The sequence below is a fragment of the Elgaria multicarinata genome, chromosome 9 (assembly GCF_023053635.1).
Source record: "Elgaria multicarinata webbii isolate HBS135686 ecotype San Diego chromosome 9, rElgMul1.1.pri, whole genome shotgun sequence".
NCBI classification, from domain to species: Eukaryota; Metazoa; Chordata; class Lepidosauria; order Squamata; family Anguidae; genus Elgaria; species Elgaria multicarinata.
The window spans coordinates 8,904,370-8,919,675 of NC_086179.1; the positions used below are offsets into that span (position 1 = coordinate 8,904,370).

The 15,306-nt window shown below is 45.9% G+C and overlaps 1 protein-coding gene across 1 annotated transcript in view; it reads right to left on the minus strand.

Annotated features, from left to right (window-relative positions):
- The window catches only part of SFMBT2 (Scm like with four mbt domains 2), an 80,567-nt gene that overhangs the window by 21,100 nt on the left and 44,161 nt on the right, over positions 1-15,306 (minus strand). The window contains exons 9-12 of the mRNA XM_063134690.1: positions 10,909-10,991; positions 6,940-7,066; positions 5,469-5,582; positions 124-166 (exon numbers count right to left, since the gene is read on the minus strand). Coding sequence (XP_062990760.1) covers positions 124-166; positions 5,469-5,582; positions 6,940-7,066; positions 10,909-10,991 — 367 coding nt within the window. The remainder of the gene's footprint in view (positions 1-123; positions 167-5,468; positions 5,583-6,939; positions 7,067-10,908; positions 10,992-15,306) is intronic.

Consider the following 15,306-nt stretch of genomic DNA (forward strand, 5'->3'; position numbering starts at 1 on the left):
ACGTTGTAAGCTGCCGAACACTAGTCATTTGGGATTAGCTGCTTTATGCCATCTTAGAGCGCAAGTCTTATTTACTTCCATATTAAAGCTACTTTGTTATTTACATTTTAAGTGCCTACTTACTGCTTTTCGGGCTGCACGACCGCAATCTTCCTCTTCCTTTGTACTGCAAGATGAGAGTGAGAACAACATAATTTTGGGTAATATGTGTTTGTAAACGTCTCGCAGATTCAATTCCCTTCTGTAGGCCGGGGGGGGGGGGGGGACGGACTTCAAACCCACAAATATAATGAGAGCCCTTCTCACCCTTTTCATAAGTGCGGAAGAATTTCTGGTTCAGGTCGGAAATCCATTGCATCTCCGAGCCATGTTGTAGGACTTATGAGTGAGTGACTGTCCCTCCCACTCGGATTAGATCTCACATTCGTTTATGCGCTGCACCAAAGTGGAACACGCCTACTGATACCTCTTGTGTTTTCTTTGTCTTACGGCCCCACAATGTAGAACTCGGGGTTGTTCTTTTAAACCAACCTTCCTCAACCTGGGGCGCTCCAGATGTGTTGGACTACAACTCCCAGAATGCCCCAGCCAGCTCTGCTGGCTGGGGCATTCTGGGAGATGCAGTCCAACACATCTGGAGCGCTCCAGGTTGAGGAAGGCTGGTTTAAACTCTACCTATGTGCATAGCAACTAGCCGTGTGAGGAAACATCATAAAATTGTCAGCCCATTTACAGGTGGCAAATTGAGGGGGCGTATCAGTGGTTTGGGGGATTTATTAAAAGGCAGTGTTGGGGTGACTGTGGGCAGAGCAACTGGGCCGGTGCATCTTGATCTTATTGCTGTAGCTGAGGTGGCATACCTGAGGTGGTTGGCAGCCACCATTTTCTTTTTCCCAAGATGCCCCAGATGTAGCATCATTCCAGGGCATTCTGAGAGAACGGGGTAGAAATGGCGGGTGCAAGTTGGGCTTGCCATTTTGGGGGGCAAGCACAATCCCCTCCCCCAAACGTTCCAAAATCATGCTTTGTTGGGGACATTTGGGGGAAAAGAAAATGGCACCAACCAACCAACAAGGATTTCTGCTGCTGTCGCAGAGAGGCAAAAATATTGAAACCCACTAGGACCACTCCTAAGAAATGTTGTTCTTTCCACCTGAAATTGGCCCCACGTTGACTTTAAAGCCCACAAACCCCATCTTCCCCAGCCCTATTTCAGAGCCAAAAATTCTCTTTTGAGAACGTTTGACTCAGGTCTAATTTATTTATTTGATTTGTACCCAGGCTTTCTACATTATTATTATTATTATTATTTTATTATTATTATTTCAATTTATATCCTGCCTATATTTGTGAACCGCCCAGAGAGCTCCGGCTATTGGGCGGTATAGAAATACAATAAATAAATAAATAAATAAATAAATAAATAAATATATTCAGAATACCCTAAGTGGCAACTCAAGACAGCCTACAATCACAGATAAAACCAACAATAAGCAAATACATTAAAACACAGTGAAAAACACAACAACAGCATCCAGTTCAACAGACTGCTTTGCACCCCAAAGGCCCACTAGAATAAAGTGGTCTTTGGTTGCCTGACGAAGGACAGCAGAGAGGGAGTGAGCATCGCCTCTCTTGTCAAGGACTAAAGATAGAATCATAGAATCATAGAATAGCAGAGTTGGAAGGGGCCTACAAGGCCATCGAGTCCAACCCCCTGCTCAATGCAGGAATCCACCCTAAAGCATCCCTGACAGATGCTTGTCCAGCTGCCTCTTGAAGGCCTCTAGTGTGGGAGAGCCCACAACCTCCCTAGGTAACTGGTTCCATTGTCGTACTGCTCTAACAGTCAGGAAGTTTTTCCTGATGTCCAGATGGAATCTGGCTTCCTTTAACTTGAGCCCGTTATTCCGTGTCCTGCACTCTGGGAGGATCGAGAAGAGATCCTGGCCCTCCTCTGTGTGACAACCTTTCAAGTATTTGAAGAGTGCTCTCATGTCTCCCCTCCATCTTCTCTTCTCCAGGCTAAACATGCCCAGTTCTTTCAGTCTCTCTTCATAGGGCTTTTTTCCAGACCCCTGATCATCCTGGTTGCCCTCCTCTGAACACGCTCCAGCTTCTCTGCGTCCTTCTTGAATTGTGGAGCTCAGAACTGGATGCAATACTCTAAATGAGGCCTAACCAGGGCCGAATAGAGAGGAACCAGTACCTCACATGATTTGGAAGCTATACTTCTATTAATGCAGCCCAAAACAGCATTTGACTTTCTTGCAGCCATATCGCACTGTTGGCTCTTATTCAGCTTGTGATCTACAACAATTCCAAGACAAAACCACACCTTTTGGTGAAAGTGTGGTATAACAATGTACAGACAATTACACTGACAGAAAAACCGACTGAACCAATCCGGGCCAGAAAGACGAGAAAAAGAATCAGATTCGTTTCCTGAAACATGTTTTTACAGACTCTACAGACTCTTTGTAAACCGCCCAGAGAGCTTTGGCTATGGGGCGGTATATAAATGCAATAAATAAATAAATAAATAAATATTAACAAACAGGATGAGAGGGGAAACCCACTGAAAACCTGTAGAGACTTGTGCAAAGGTATGTTTTAATAGTTTGACTGAACACTAAAGAAAAAAAAAGCCCTAATAACTTTTTATGATAGATTTTTTAATGATAAGTTTTAATGACAGATTTTATAGATTTTATTGCATGTGATCCCCCCCCCCCCGATGAATTAAGAGAATGATTGTGGTACATGTTATGAATTACTTTTCTCATTGGATTTTTACTACAACAACACCACTTTAGGAGAGCATTTCATGCATTTGATGAACCCCACAAAAACTTACACTGCAATCAAGATGTTACAGGACTTGGTTAGTTCTGCTATAGAAGAGAATAATTGTAATCCTAGACACACTTACCAGGGAGTAAGGTCCATTTTTACTTCTGAGTAGACATATGTAGAGAATGTAACATGGCTACCCCTTTGGTAACTGCACCAATTGGGATATTAAGGGCACAATCCTATGCATTTTTAGGAAGAAAAAGGACTACAACTCCCAGCACTCCCCAGCCAGACCTGCTGGCTGGAGAATACTGGGTGTTGTAGAGCAGTTTTCGGGCTGAAAATGCATAGCATTGCACCCTAAATGTGCTTAATTGCAATCACCCTACAACTGTGTGTGCTGTTGTGTGTACTTTAACTAATTATGCTATTACTTCATTAAAACATTATGCTTAAAGACTCCATGGTGCACTTCCTATTTTTGCTCATCTTGTTTTTGTGGGGTCTGTACTTAATACAAACACTAAAACACAACCAATATTCTTGCATTCAGAAGAACAAAATGTGTGATTAGATTTTGCAAGCCTGATTACCCCTGGCATATTTTCCCATTCGCTGCATTAATAATAACTGAGGCGGCACAATTTTGCATCTGCCGTCTCCTTCCCAGTTAGGCACGGCTCCTTGATTTGAAGACCAGACATGTTTTGCTCAGAAAAACAAAAACAAAAATAAAAAACAAAACCCCAGCGCATTTTCAATTCCGACTTGCAAAAATGTTAATGCAAGCAGACAGATTTCATTTCATTTCGTTTTATCAATATTTCTTAAGCCATATTTCAGAGCAGGAGCTACATTTTAGGGCTGAACATACCCCCTAACTCAAACCTTAGGGTGACCATATGAAAAGGAGGACACGGCTCCTGTATCTTTAACAGTTGAATAGAAAAGGGAATTTCAGCAGGTGTCATTTGTATATATGAAAAACCTGGTGAAATTCCCTCTTCATCACAACAGTTAAAGCTGCAGGAGCTGCAAGAGTGAGCAGATTTAAAAGGGAGCAGGGCTCCTGCAGCTTTAACTGTTATGATGAAGAGGAAATTTCACCAGGTTCCCCATATATACAAATGACACCTGCTAAAATTTCCTTTTCAAGAAGGAGCCCTGTCCTCCTTTTCATATGGTCACCCCATCCAGCCTTCTGTGCCTTTGTCCTCTAGAGAAGGTGAGGGGAAAATATGAAGCTATGTTTTAAAGTTGGTTTTATCTTCTGGCTTGCTTGGAAACCATTAACCATAGTTTCCAGGGTTGGCTGTAAGGAGAAGCTACAGCTGACTGTGGTTTCCTGACTTGTTTCCTCACCAGCTCAAAGGGAGGTGCAGGGATGCTTGCTTGTATCTCGGTTATTAATTGTAGCTCGGTTATTGATTGTCGAGATGCTACTTTAATTTCTTGTCTAAAGGTAATATGCAAAAGTCTTGAGCTCTCTTCCCCAGAACCTTCAGTGTTCAGCCCGTTTCATCTATTCCCTCTAAAAAAACCCAAAGGATATATCAAAACACGTCGGGCATCTTTTCATGAAATTTATTATTCCTGAGCAACAGGAAGACATGATAGCATGGTAACACCCCTCAAATACTTGAAAGGTTGTCACACAGAGGAGGGCCAGGATCTCTTCTCGATCATCTCAAAGTACAGGACATGGAATAATGGGCTCAAGTTACAGGAAGCCAGATTCCATCTGGACATCAGGAAAAACTTCCTGACTGTTAGAGCAGTACGACAATGGAACCAGTTACCTAGGGAGGTTGTGGGCTCTCCCACACTAGAGGCCTTCAAGAGGCAGCTGGACAGGCATCTGTCAGGGATGCTTTAGGGTGGATTCCTGCATTGAGCAGGGGGTTGGACTCGATGGCCTTGTAGGCCCCTTCCAACTCTGCTATTCTATGATTCTAAGAGGTTTTGCCTCTTCTTTGGGGCATTCAGAGCCATCCCTTGTTTTGTCTGCTATTTTCTTTAAGCCTCCAGGGGCTCTTGGATGGGTTACAGGCAGCTTGGAGCTAAGATCTAGACATCCAGCCCATGATTTATAGACTAGCAAACCAGCAACAAATAGAGAGGAATGTTCACATGTGCTGGAGAGAAACTATGCCTGAAACTTGGGATCTCTAACATGGTGTCCAAGGGTGGACATCTCTTGACATCCACCATTCCCTTCATCCTGATTTTAATTTTACCTCTTAATTTTTTAAATTACATCATCTGTATTTGGGTTCAAAAGAGTGGCCTTTGTCTTTGGGAGTTCAGACCTCAGCTCTGTCTTGAACTTAGGTTCTTGGGAAAGTTACTGTTCTTTTAGTCCCAACCAGTTTGCCTTCCAGGAAGTGTGGGTTTTGTGACCATGCCCAAGATGGCAGCCATTTTATGACTGGACAAGTAAACCCCACCACGGCAGCCATTTTGTGAGAGTGCTCGTGACATTCTCTCAAAATTCCAGGTGTTCCCACTGACCCAAAAAGATTGGGGAGCCCTCTCCTATACCACCACCCGTCGCTGTACAGATCTTCACAAAATCTCTTTGCCCCACACCGTGGAAGGCCTAATTGTTAAAAGACAATTAGTCTTTTAATTGTGAAGGCTAACGATATAAATGTGCTGTTTTGTGTACTTACAAACTGCCTTATGTGGTGCCAAGAGCTGGTAGGCATTTGCTTCACACCATCCAACTGGGAATATGTCCATCGATTCTACATCAACTATGTATTCTGGCGCAGGCACCTGTAAACCTGAAAACACAAACTTATAATGCAACTTTAAAGGCAGGAAGGATGACGCAGGAGATGCAGAAGGATTCATTTCCCTTCCTCCAAAGGAGGTGCTAAGGAGCCGGGAGGGGTGGAATCAAATCTCTGCTCCAGCAGCAAGCCTCCATCTATGGTGGAGTGAAAGTGACATTAAATAATGGAGGAAGTGACATTATATCAGTGGGGGCTGGTGGCTTCAATGTAGGTGGGGCAGTGAATCCACTCTGGGTTTCAGTCCAAGGTGGCTATCCAAGGCTCTTCCCTTCATAGCTCCTAGCCTTGCTCTTTTTCTCCCACTCACCCCTTTATCATGCTGTTTCTCTCAACTCCCAAACTCTAGTTTCTATATTTAAGAACATAAGATCATAAGAAGAGCCATGCTGGATCAGACCAAGCGTCCATCTCATCCAGCACTCTGTTCACACAGTGATCAACCACCTCTATCAGGTCTCCTCTTAGCCTCCTTTTTGCCAAGCTAAACAATCCCAGTTGACGTAACCTTCCCTCATAGGGGTCATGCTCCAGCCCCTTAATTGTTTTAGTTGCCTTTCTCTGCACTTTTTCCAGCTTTTCAATACCGTTTTTTAGGTGTGGTGACCAAAACTGTACACGGTATTCTAAGCGTGGTCGCACCATCATATTTCTCTCCCTACCTCTTTTCCAGGCTGTTTATCCCTTCTCTTAACTGGGCATGTTTAGCCTGGAGAACAGAAGATTGAGGGGAGACATGATTTCACTCTTCAAATACTTGAAAGGAGGGCCAGGATCTCTTCTCGATTATCCCTTAGTGCAGGACACGGAATAATGGGCTCAAGTTACAGGGAAGCCCGATTCCGGCTGGACATCAGGAAAAACTTCCTGACTGTTAGAGCAGTACAACAATGGAACCAATGACCTAGGGAGGTTGTGGGCTCTCCCACACTAGAGGCCTTCAAGAGGCAGCTGGACAGCCATCTGTCAGGGATGCTTTAGGGTGGATTCCTACGTTGAGCAGGGGGTTGGACTCGATGGCCTTGTAGGCCCCTTCCAACTCTACCGGTCTATGATTCTATGATTCTAGCCTTGCTTTTTCCTCATCCCTCTCCCTTTTTACTGTGCTATTTCCTCCTCCCTTCCAGTCTCTGCCCTCACTATTTCTCCACACACACACTGCCCCCCTTACACACCTCTTCAGCTCACTCCTGATTAGCCAGGCCTCCACAGCAGCCATTACATGACTAGCCACATTCTCCTTGTCAGTCATGTTTTAGTGGCGCCCACAGCAGTTTCTCAAATTCCCAAAGGTCCCCACAAGTCCCAAAAAGTTGGGAATCCCTGTAGTAGATACCTTCAAACTTACCTTCAAAGCGGAGCCAGATCAAGCGTCCTTTTACTGATGAGACAGAAGCCACACAAATTTCGGCGGGATTCTTAGGGTTCGCGGCCTCAAGCTTCATGTTTTTCATAAAGCCTCGGCTGAAGGATACCTGAAAGAGACCAGCCATGAAGCTCTGTATATACACCACAGCACCCTTTCTCTTGTGCAGACAATGTTTCATTTTGTTTACCGGCAACTGAAGGCAGTTTTAAAGAGTTTGTGATGGAAGTTTGTGATGGAAGTGCTCAACTCACTATTATCGCTGGCTAAATAAGCTTGGTAGGTTTTTACACTGGTTCCCAGGAGAGCCTCGTGTGGTGCAGAGAGGTAAAGCAGTAATTTCTGCAGCTGAAACTCTCCCCACGGCCTGAGTTCGATCCCAGCAGAAGCTGGTTTCAGGCAGCCGGCTCAGGTCGACTCAGCCTTCCATCCTCCCGAGGTCGGTAAAATGAGTACCCAGTTAGCTGGGGGAAAGGTAATAATGGCCGGGGAAGGCAACGGCAAACCACCTCGCTATAAGGCCTGCCAAGAAAATGTCAGCGAAAGCTGGCATCCCTCCAAGAGTCAGTAACGACTCAGTGCTTGCATGAGAGGTTCCTTCCCTTCCAGGATCGCAGAAAATCATTTCACCAAAGGGGACAGCAGGACAAAAGAAATGTGTGTACAGCAGTGACAGCTGTCTCAAGTAGGGTGACCATAGGACAGGACTCCTGTATCTTTAACAGTTGCATAGAAAAGGGAATTTCAGCAGGTGTCATTTGTATATATGGAGAACCTGGTGAAATTCCCTCCATCACAACAGTTAAAGTGCAGGAGCTATACTAGAGTAACCAGATTCAAAAGAGGGCAGGGCACCTGCAGCTTTAACTGTTGTGATGAAGAGGAAATTTCACCAGGTTCTTCTTATATAGAAATGACACCTGCTGAAATTCCCTTTTCGATACAACTATTAAAGATATAGGAGCCCTAGTCTCGAGAGATACTTTGAACGCTCTTAAAAACAATAGAGTTGGATCCTGACTTGGGATAGAGAAGATTCTATGATAAGGATTTCTATGGTTTGCATTTTGATAGGAACGTACCAAATTAGCACTTTTTGAATTAATATGTGAACTGGCACAGTTATTATGCAATCTACTCAGAATTTGTGATGCTGTTATCTGAACAAAAAATACGTACAAAATATGAACATTAGGACAAAATGTGCATGGACAACAACCATTCAAAATTGATTATATTAAGGGGAAATGCTTCCAAAAATATATATTTTATTTATTATTTATTTATTTATTGCATTTCTATACCGCCCAATAGCCGAAGCTCTCTGGGTGCTTTACAAAATTAAGACAATTCAAACTATAAAACAACAGTATATAAAAAAAAGTATATAGAAAAGTTTGCTTGGTAGGAAAAATGTATATGAAAATGCATATGATATTTTGTGTAGATTTTTAAAAATGAGAGTGCCAAACAGGTGTAGAAACGGGACAGAATGAATTTACGACTGGAAAAATGACGAACTGAGAGAATCTGAAATTGACAGATCCATCGAACTCCAATCCAGACAAAGTGAATAGTACTTCATCCCATTGAAATCAATGGGACTTAACTTAAGTCATGGCTAACTTGTCCCATTGATTTCACTGGAACTCCAGTTCAATGAACTTAGTTTCAATCCAATCCATTATTCGTCTCCATCCAAAAAATCAGTAAGAACGTAAGAAGTGTCAGACTGGATCAGACCGAGGGTCCAACTAGTCCAGCACTCTGTTCACACAGTGGCCAACCAGCCATCGGCCAGGGATGAACAAGCAGGACATGGTGTAACAGCACCCTCCCACCCATGTTCCCCAGCAACTGGTGCACACAGGCTTACTGCCTATGTGTACCATATGATGCTTGCAGACAGAAATGCAAGGGGGTATGCAGATCACAGAGAAAGCCCGTTTTTGCAAATAAATACATAATAAATTAATTGAAATTTGGTGAAATCTCAAATTCTAAAATTTCAATTTTGAACGTGAAATTTAATACCAGCTGTTCATTTGGTCCTTATCACCTATTTGATATTTCTCAAGTAAAAGTAGCATATCCCCACCCCACCCTGTTGCTTTAAGAGTGTTAATTTAATGGCTATTGTTGAGCTACCTCAAATGGAAGGAGAGGTGGAATAAAAAAATGTCTAAATGAATAACGCAAAGTCAGCTGTTACTGTACACTGTTGCATGTCAGCTAAGAGATACCATTCATCACTGAAGGCAGCGATTTATGCAGCAGTTTCAGCTCTATAATGGACATTACATCATCATCACTCAGGGCTGATTAAGAAGTGGAATCTAATGGGGGCAGATTTGCCAAGGACCTCACGCTGGCAATTAATGGAAAAATGGGAGAGAACCGACCTTTGTTAATATAGAACACCAAATCTGGCTAAACAAATATAAAAATATATAAATTAAAACAAAATGATGGGGATGTGGAGGCAGCGGGCTCTCAAGGAAAAAGGCTTCTGCATTTGTTGCAGTATGTTTAGCAAAATAACAAGAACTTTATGACCCTGTTCAGACGATACGTTAAGCCACGGTGGTTAAGCTTTTTGAGCTAAACATTATGGCTTAGCGTGTCATGTGAACCATTATTAACCATAGTGGCTACCTAGGAAAGGAAAGGAACCTCTCATGCAAGCACTGAGTCACTACTGACTCTTGGAGGGACGCCAGCTTTCGCTGAAGTTTTCTCGGCAGGCCTTATAGTGGGGTGGTTTGCCGTTGCCTTCCCCGGCCGTGATTACCTTTCCCCCAGCTAACTGGGTACTCATTTTACTGACCTCGGGAGGATGGAAGGCTGAGTCGACCTGAGCCGGCTGCCTGAAACCAGCTTCCGCTGGGATCGAACTCAGGCCGTGGGGAGAGTTTCAGCTGCAGAAACTGCTGCTTTACCGCTCTTCGCCACACGAGGCTCAGTGGCTACATAACCACAAATTAAACGCGCTCACTAACCCTTTGCTGCAAAAGGGTTAGCGGCCTAACCATGGCTTCATGTGTTGTCTGAACAGGCCTTATGCGGTGCCATGAATGTGCATCATGCTTTACGACTCATTACAGAAGAGATCCCTGCTTCAAGGAACTCACAACCTAAAATCCAAAATAGAAGACACGTTTGGGAGGGAAACGGAGGTAGATGTATTTATTTCCGTTACACACACTCGGGTGTAGGTGTACTGGGGCTAAGGACTCATTTTAATGGACCCCACAATTGTTGTTTTTAAATGGATACTGTTGTTTTTATACTGGTTTTTTTTTGTGTGTGTGTGTGTGTGTGTGTGTGTTTAAATTGTATACTTTTAATGTTGACTATTTTTAAATGTTGTAAACCGCCCAGAGAGCTTCGGCTGTGGGGCGGTATATAAATGTAATTAAATAAATAAATAAATAAATAAATAAATAAATGCTAAAGGCTTCACAGCAAAGATGGAATTTTGCGGAGGGACTGAGGATACCCGTATGCATACAGGAACCCCACTGCGCACAAAAATTGGTCACAGAAGCGTAAACGCTCCTCTCTCAAACGTCATGGTCCTGATCTGGATTGGGGCCGCACATGCTTGCAGGAGAGTAAGGAAGGCTCACAACTAGGAGAATGTTTAATTAGGCCTTAAGGCAGCTACCTAAATTCACAGAAAGAAACCTTCTGGTTACTTAGGGCCGGCTTCTGCCCAGGCATTCCCCCCCTCTGCATGCATTTCCCACCATCAAGGGACTCAAATGCACAGACGGGGTTGTTATGTCATACATGCACACACATTTTTATATCACACTTCCCTTTTTCCCCCCAGCGTGAAAGCAGGGCCGATTCTCCAGGGCTGAAAAACGGAAGCGAAACCGACATCCATGGAATAAGCAATGCCAACAGCAAGGAACACAGCAGAAGAAAAGGAAAAACGGATCTTACATTTCTGAAACAGGACTCGGGAGCCGCTTCTGCTCCGCATTGCTTCTGGTAATCTGCCCAGTCAAAGTCCTGGCTAGAATAACCTGTGGGGAAAACCCAGAAGACAAAAGCCATTACCTATCTCTCTGATTAATAGAAGTATAGCTTCCAAATCACGTTAGGTACTGGTTCCTCGCTATTCGGCCCTGGTTAGGCCTCATCTAGACTATTGCGTCCAGTTCTGGGCTCCACAATTCAAGAAGGATGCAGACAAGCAGGAGCGTGTTCAGAGGAGGGCAACCAGGATGATCAGGGGTCTGGAAACAAAGCCCTATGAAGAGAGACTGAAAGAACTGGGCATGTTTAGCCTGGAGAAGAGAAGACGGAGGGGAGACATTATAGCACTCTTCAAATACTTAAAAAGTTATCACACAGAGGAGGACCAGTATCTCTTCTCGATCCTCCCAGAGTGCAGGACACGGAATAATGGGCTCAAGTTAAAGGAAGCCAGATTCCAGCTGGACATCAGGAAAAACTTCCTGACTGTTAGAGCAGTACGACAATGGAATCAGTTCCCTAGGGAGGTTGTGGGCTCTCCCACACTAGAGGCCTTCAAGAGGCAGCTGGACGACCATCTGTCAGGGATGCTTTAGGGTGGATTCCTGCATTGAGCAGGGGTTTGGACTCGATGGCCTTATAGGCCCCTTCCAACTCTGCTATTCTATGATTCTATTCTATGATACACCGTTCCACAACCTAGTAACCTCTGGACGTGTTAGATTGCAACTTCCATCTAGCCAATATGGCCATCGGTTGAAGAAGGAGACAATAAGGCACGCTCCACAAAATTACAGCTTTCCTGCATGGAGAAAGCCTCCCCGCATGGACTGGGTTCTCCCTGACTTGCTACTTTTCTCGGTGCGGTGACTGAGGGACAAGAGAACAATTATGAAACCCCCCTCCTGTAATCTGCCATGGCACAGTCTAGGGCAGGAGTGGACAACATGTAATCCTCCAGATCCTTCAACTTTCATCAGCCTTAGACAGGATAGCCAATGATGTGCGACAAAACATCTGGAGAAACACATGTTACTAGGGATGTCTTGGCAGGTGAAATCCGGTCCTTTTGGGGCTCTCCAGATTTCCACAGCTTTCCCGGCTCGGCTTGCAAATAGGCTTTTTCCCAACATCCAGGATATTTTCTTGGTTCTCACTCCCACCCTTGCCACCGTAAATTGCAAATTTGCACAAACTGTGATAGCAGTTTGCATAATTTTGCACAAATTGCAACTGGCCGTAATTTGCACAACTTGCAAGTGCTGGCTGGGAATTATGGGAGGGCACCGAGTTGGGGAAGGGTGCTTTATTTACGTGATTATACTTACAACCCATTGGCAAACCCAGAAAAGTTTAGATGGGGCTCTCAAGCAATTCTCCATCTGGAGACACACTGAGCTTTAATGGCACTGCAAGTCCTCTAGCCATGGTCCTGGCTTTATGCACTGACGTTCATTATGCAGGGGAGAAATGCAGGAACAGCTGTGCAGCCTGGGCTTTATTGGACACAGGCACCAGAATGTGGCCAAAGTCCCTTTTCAGCGGAAGAGCAGCTTGCCACATTATTTATTATTTATTTATTACATTTATATACCGCCCCATGGCTGAAGCTCTCTGGGCGGTTTACAAAAGTTAAAAACAGTGAACATTAAAAAGTATACAAAATTTAAAAACCATCAAAACCATAAAAACAACAGTATAAAAACAATGGTATCCATTTAAAAACAATAGTTCTGGGGTCCGTTAAAAAACAAACTTAGCGTTGTTAAATGCTGTTAAATGCCTGGGAGAAGAGAAAAGCCTTGACCTGGCGCTGAAAAGTAGGGCTGTGCTCTGCTTCTCCTCGGACCGGAGAAGCAGAAGAGGATCGGGGGAGCAGCGGAGCGTCGTGGAGCGGATCGAGGTGAAGGCGGATCCTTCGCCTCGATCCGGAGCTCCGCAAAAAAGGTAAGGGGGGGGTTACTTGGCCCTGCCGCTGCTGCCGCCACCCGTGTGTCGGCAGCAGCAGAGCCAGGTAAGGGGGCAAGGAGGAGGGGGGGTCTTACCTGCATCCATCCGCGGCTCCGCGGCTGCTTCAAATGAGCCCGAGGACTCAGTTGAAGCAGCTGCGGGGCCGCGGACGGACGCAGGTAAGGAGGAGGAAGGAGGGGGGTGGTTACCTGGCCCTGCCGCCGCCGCTGCCTGTGCGGCGATGGCGGCAGAGCCAGGTAAGGGGGCAAGGGGGAGGGGGGTCTTACCTGCGTCCGTCGTGGCCCGTCGCCGGCTTCACTAGAGCCCGCGGCTCAACCCGGAAGTGTAGGCCGCAAACGGGGAAGGAGGGAGGGGGGCCTTACCTGGCACCACCTCCCGCCACTGCGGAGCTCCGATTCGGAGCTGGAGCTCTGCAGCGGAGCGGAGCGGACCCTAGGCAGATCAAGGCGGGCCGGAGCTGGCCTGATCCGCAATTTGCGGATCGAGAGCGGGGTGGAGCGGGGGGTCCGTGCACAGCCCTACTGAAAAGATAACAATGTTGGCACCAGGCAAGCCTCGTCGGGGAGATCATTCCATAATTGGGGGGCCACCACTGAAAAGGCCCTCTTCCTTGTTGCCATCCTTTGAGCTTCCCTCGGAGTAGGCACTCGGCAGCAAGAGCTACCACCACATCCACATCAATCCTCCCACTTGAGCGCACATTGATGGTCTGTCTTCCACCCATGTGCACACTGTGCATCTTTGGACGGAAGCCATGCCTTAAATGCTAGCGAGCTATCCTCTTGTCAAGCATAAATATTTTTTATTAATGATGAACAACCCAAATTCATGTGCTATGGGAGACTGCAGGCGCTGGCGATAAGTTGTAGTGGAATCACACAGCTGAACATTGTGCAAAATGCGAATGGAGACATGTTCTTCCCTTAACAGCTCATAAAGTGGGACAAATGTTGCTAATATTTAAAGAAAAAGGAAATCCATTCATCTAGCTTTACAAAAATAAACTCAGTGTTTTCATATAGTGGCAGCTAATGGATTTGCTGCCTGGTACCAAGCACAGGGCTATTTCTGTCCCTGGAGAAAGTACACAACTCTTCTCACTGTTTAGAGCACGTTGGTTCTTTCCTATTAATCTGCCTTAGAAAAGGCTTAAGGTGAAAGGGAGAAATTCAATTAGAAACATGCTGTCTAATCACCTCCCCTCATTCAGGCCATGCTGGTATAAGAGGGCAGAATGTATTTGCAACTAAAATGATCAAGGGACCGGTACATCTCCCCTATGAGGGAAGGTTATAGCTTTGGAGGGCGGGGAAGGGATTGTTCAACTTTGAAAAAAGGAGACTAAGGCCGTAGCTAGACCTAAGGTTTATCCCAGGATTGTCCTGGGGTCAAACCTGTTCATCTAAATGCCACACAGGGCATCCAGCGCTCAGGCAGGGACGAACCCGGGATGATCCAGGCATAAACCATAGGTCTAGCTACGGCCTATGGGAGACACGATAGAGGTGTACAAAATTATGCGCGGTGTGGAGAATGTGGATAGGGAGAGATTTTTCTCCATCTCCCATAATACTGGAACCCGGTGAGGTCATCCCATGAAGCTGATTGGTGGGAGATTCAAGACAGATAAAAGGAAGGACTTCTTCACACAACTCATAGACAAACAATGGAATTCACTGCCACGAGATGTGGTGATGGCCACCAATTTGGATGGCTTTTAAAGGGGGTTGGATAAATTCCTGGAGGAGAAGGCTATCCATGGCTACTAGCCCAGATGGCGAAGTGCAACCTCCAGTATCAAAGGCAGTAATCCTATGTATACCAGTTGCTGGGGAACATGGGTGGGAGGGTGCTGTTGCACCATGTCCTGCTTGTGGTTGGCCACTGTGTGAACAGAGAGCAGGGCTCTTCTTAGGCTCTTGTTTATTGCATGGAGATCTCACTGTTCATCCAAGGAGCTCAAGCTGGTATACACTAGGGGTGTGCACGGACCCCCCGCTCTGCTCCACGCCGCTCCGCCCATACTCCGCTCCTCTTCGCCACAGAGCTCCGGCTCCGAATCGGAGCTCTGCAGTGGAGGGGAGTGGTGCCAGGTAAGGCCGGGAGAGGAGGGGGGGTGTTTACCAGGCCCTGCTGCTGTCGCCGCCCGTGCGGCGACGGCGGCAGAGCCCGGTAAGGGACCAAGGGGGAGGCGGGCCTTACCTGCCTCCGTCCGCAGTCCGTCGGCTTCTTCAATTGAGCCCGCGGTTCAACCAGGAAGTCTGGGCCGCAAGTGCGGCCCAGACTTCCTGGTTGAACCGCGGGCTCAATTGAAGAAGCCGACGAACTGCGGACGGAGGCAGGTAAGGGAGAGGAGGGCGGGGGGGTTTACCAGGCCCTGCCGCTGTCGCT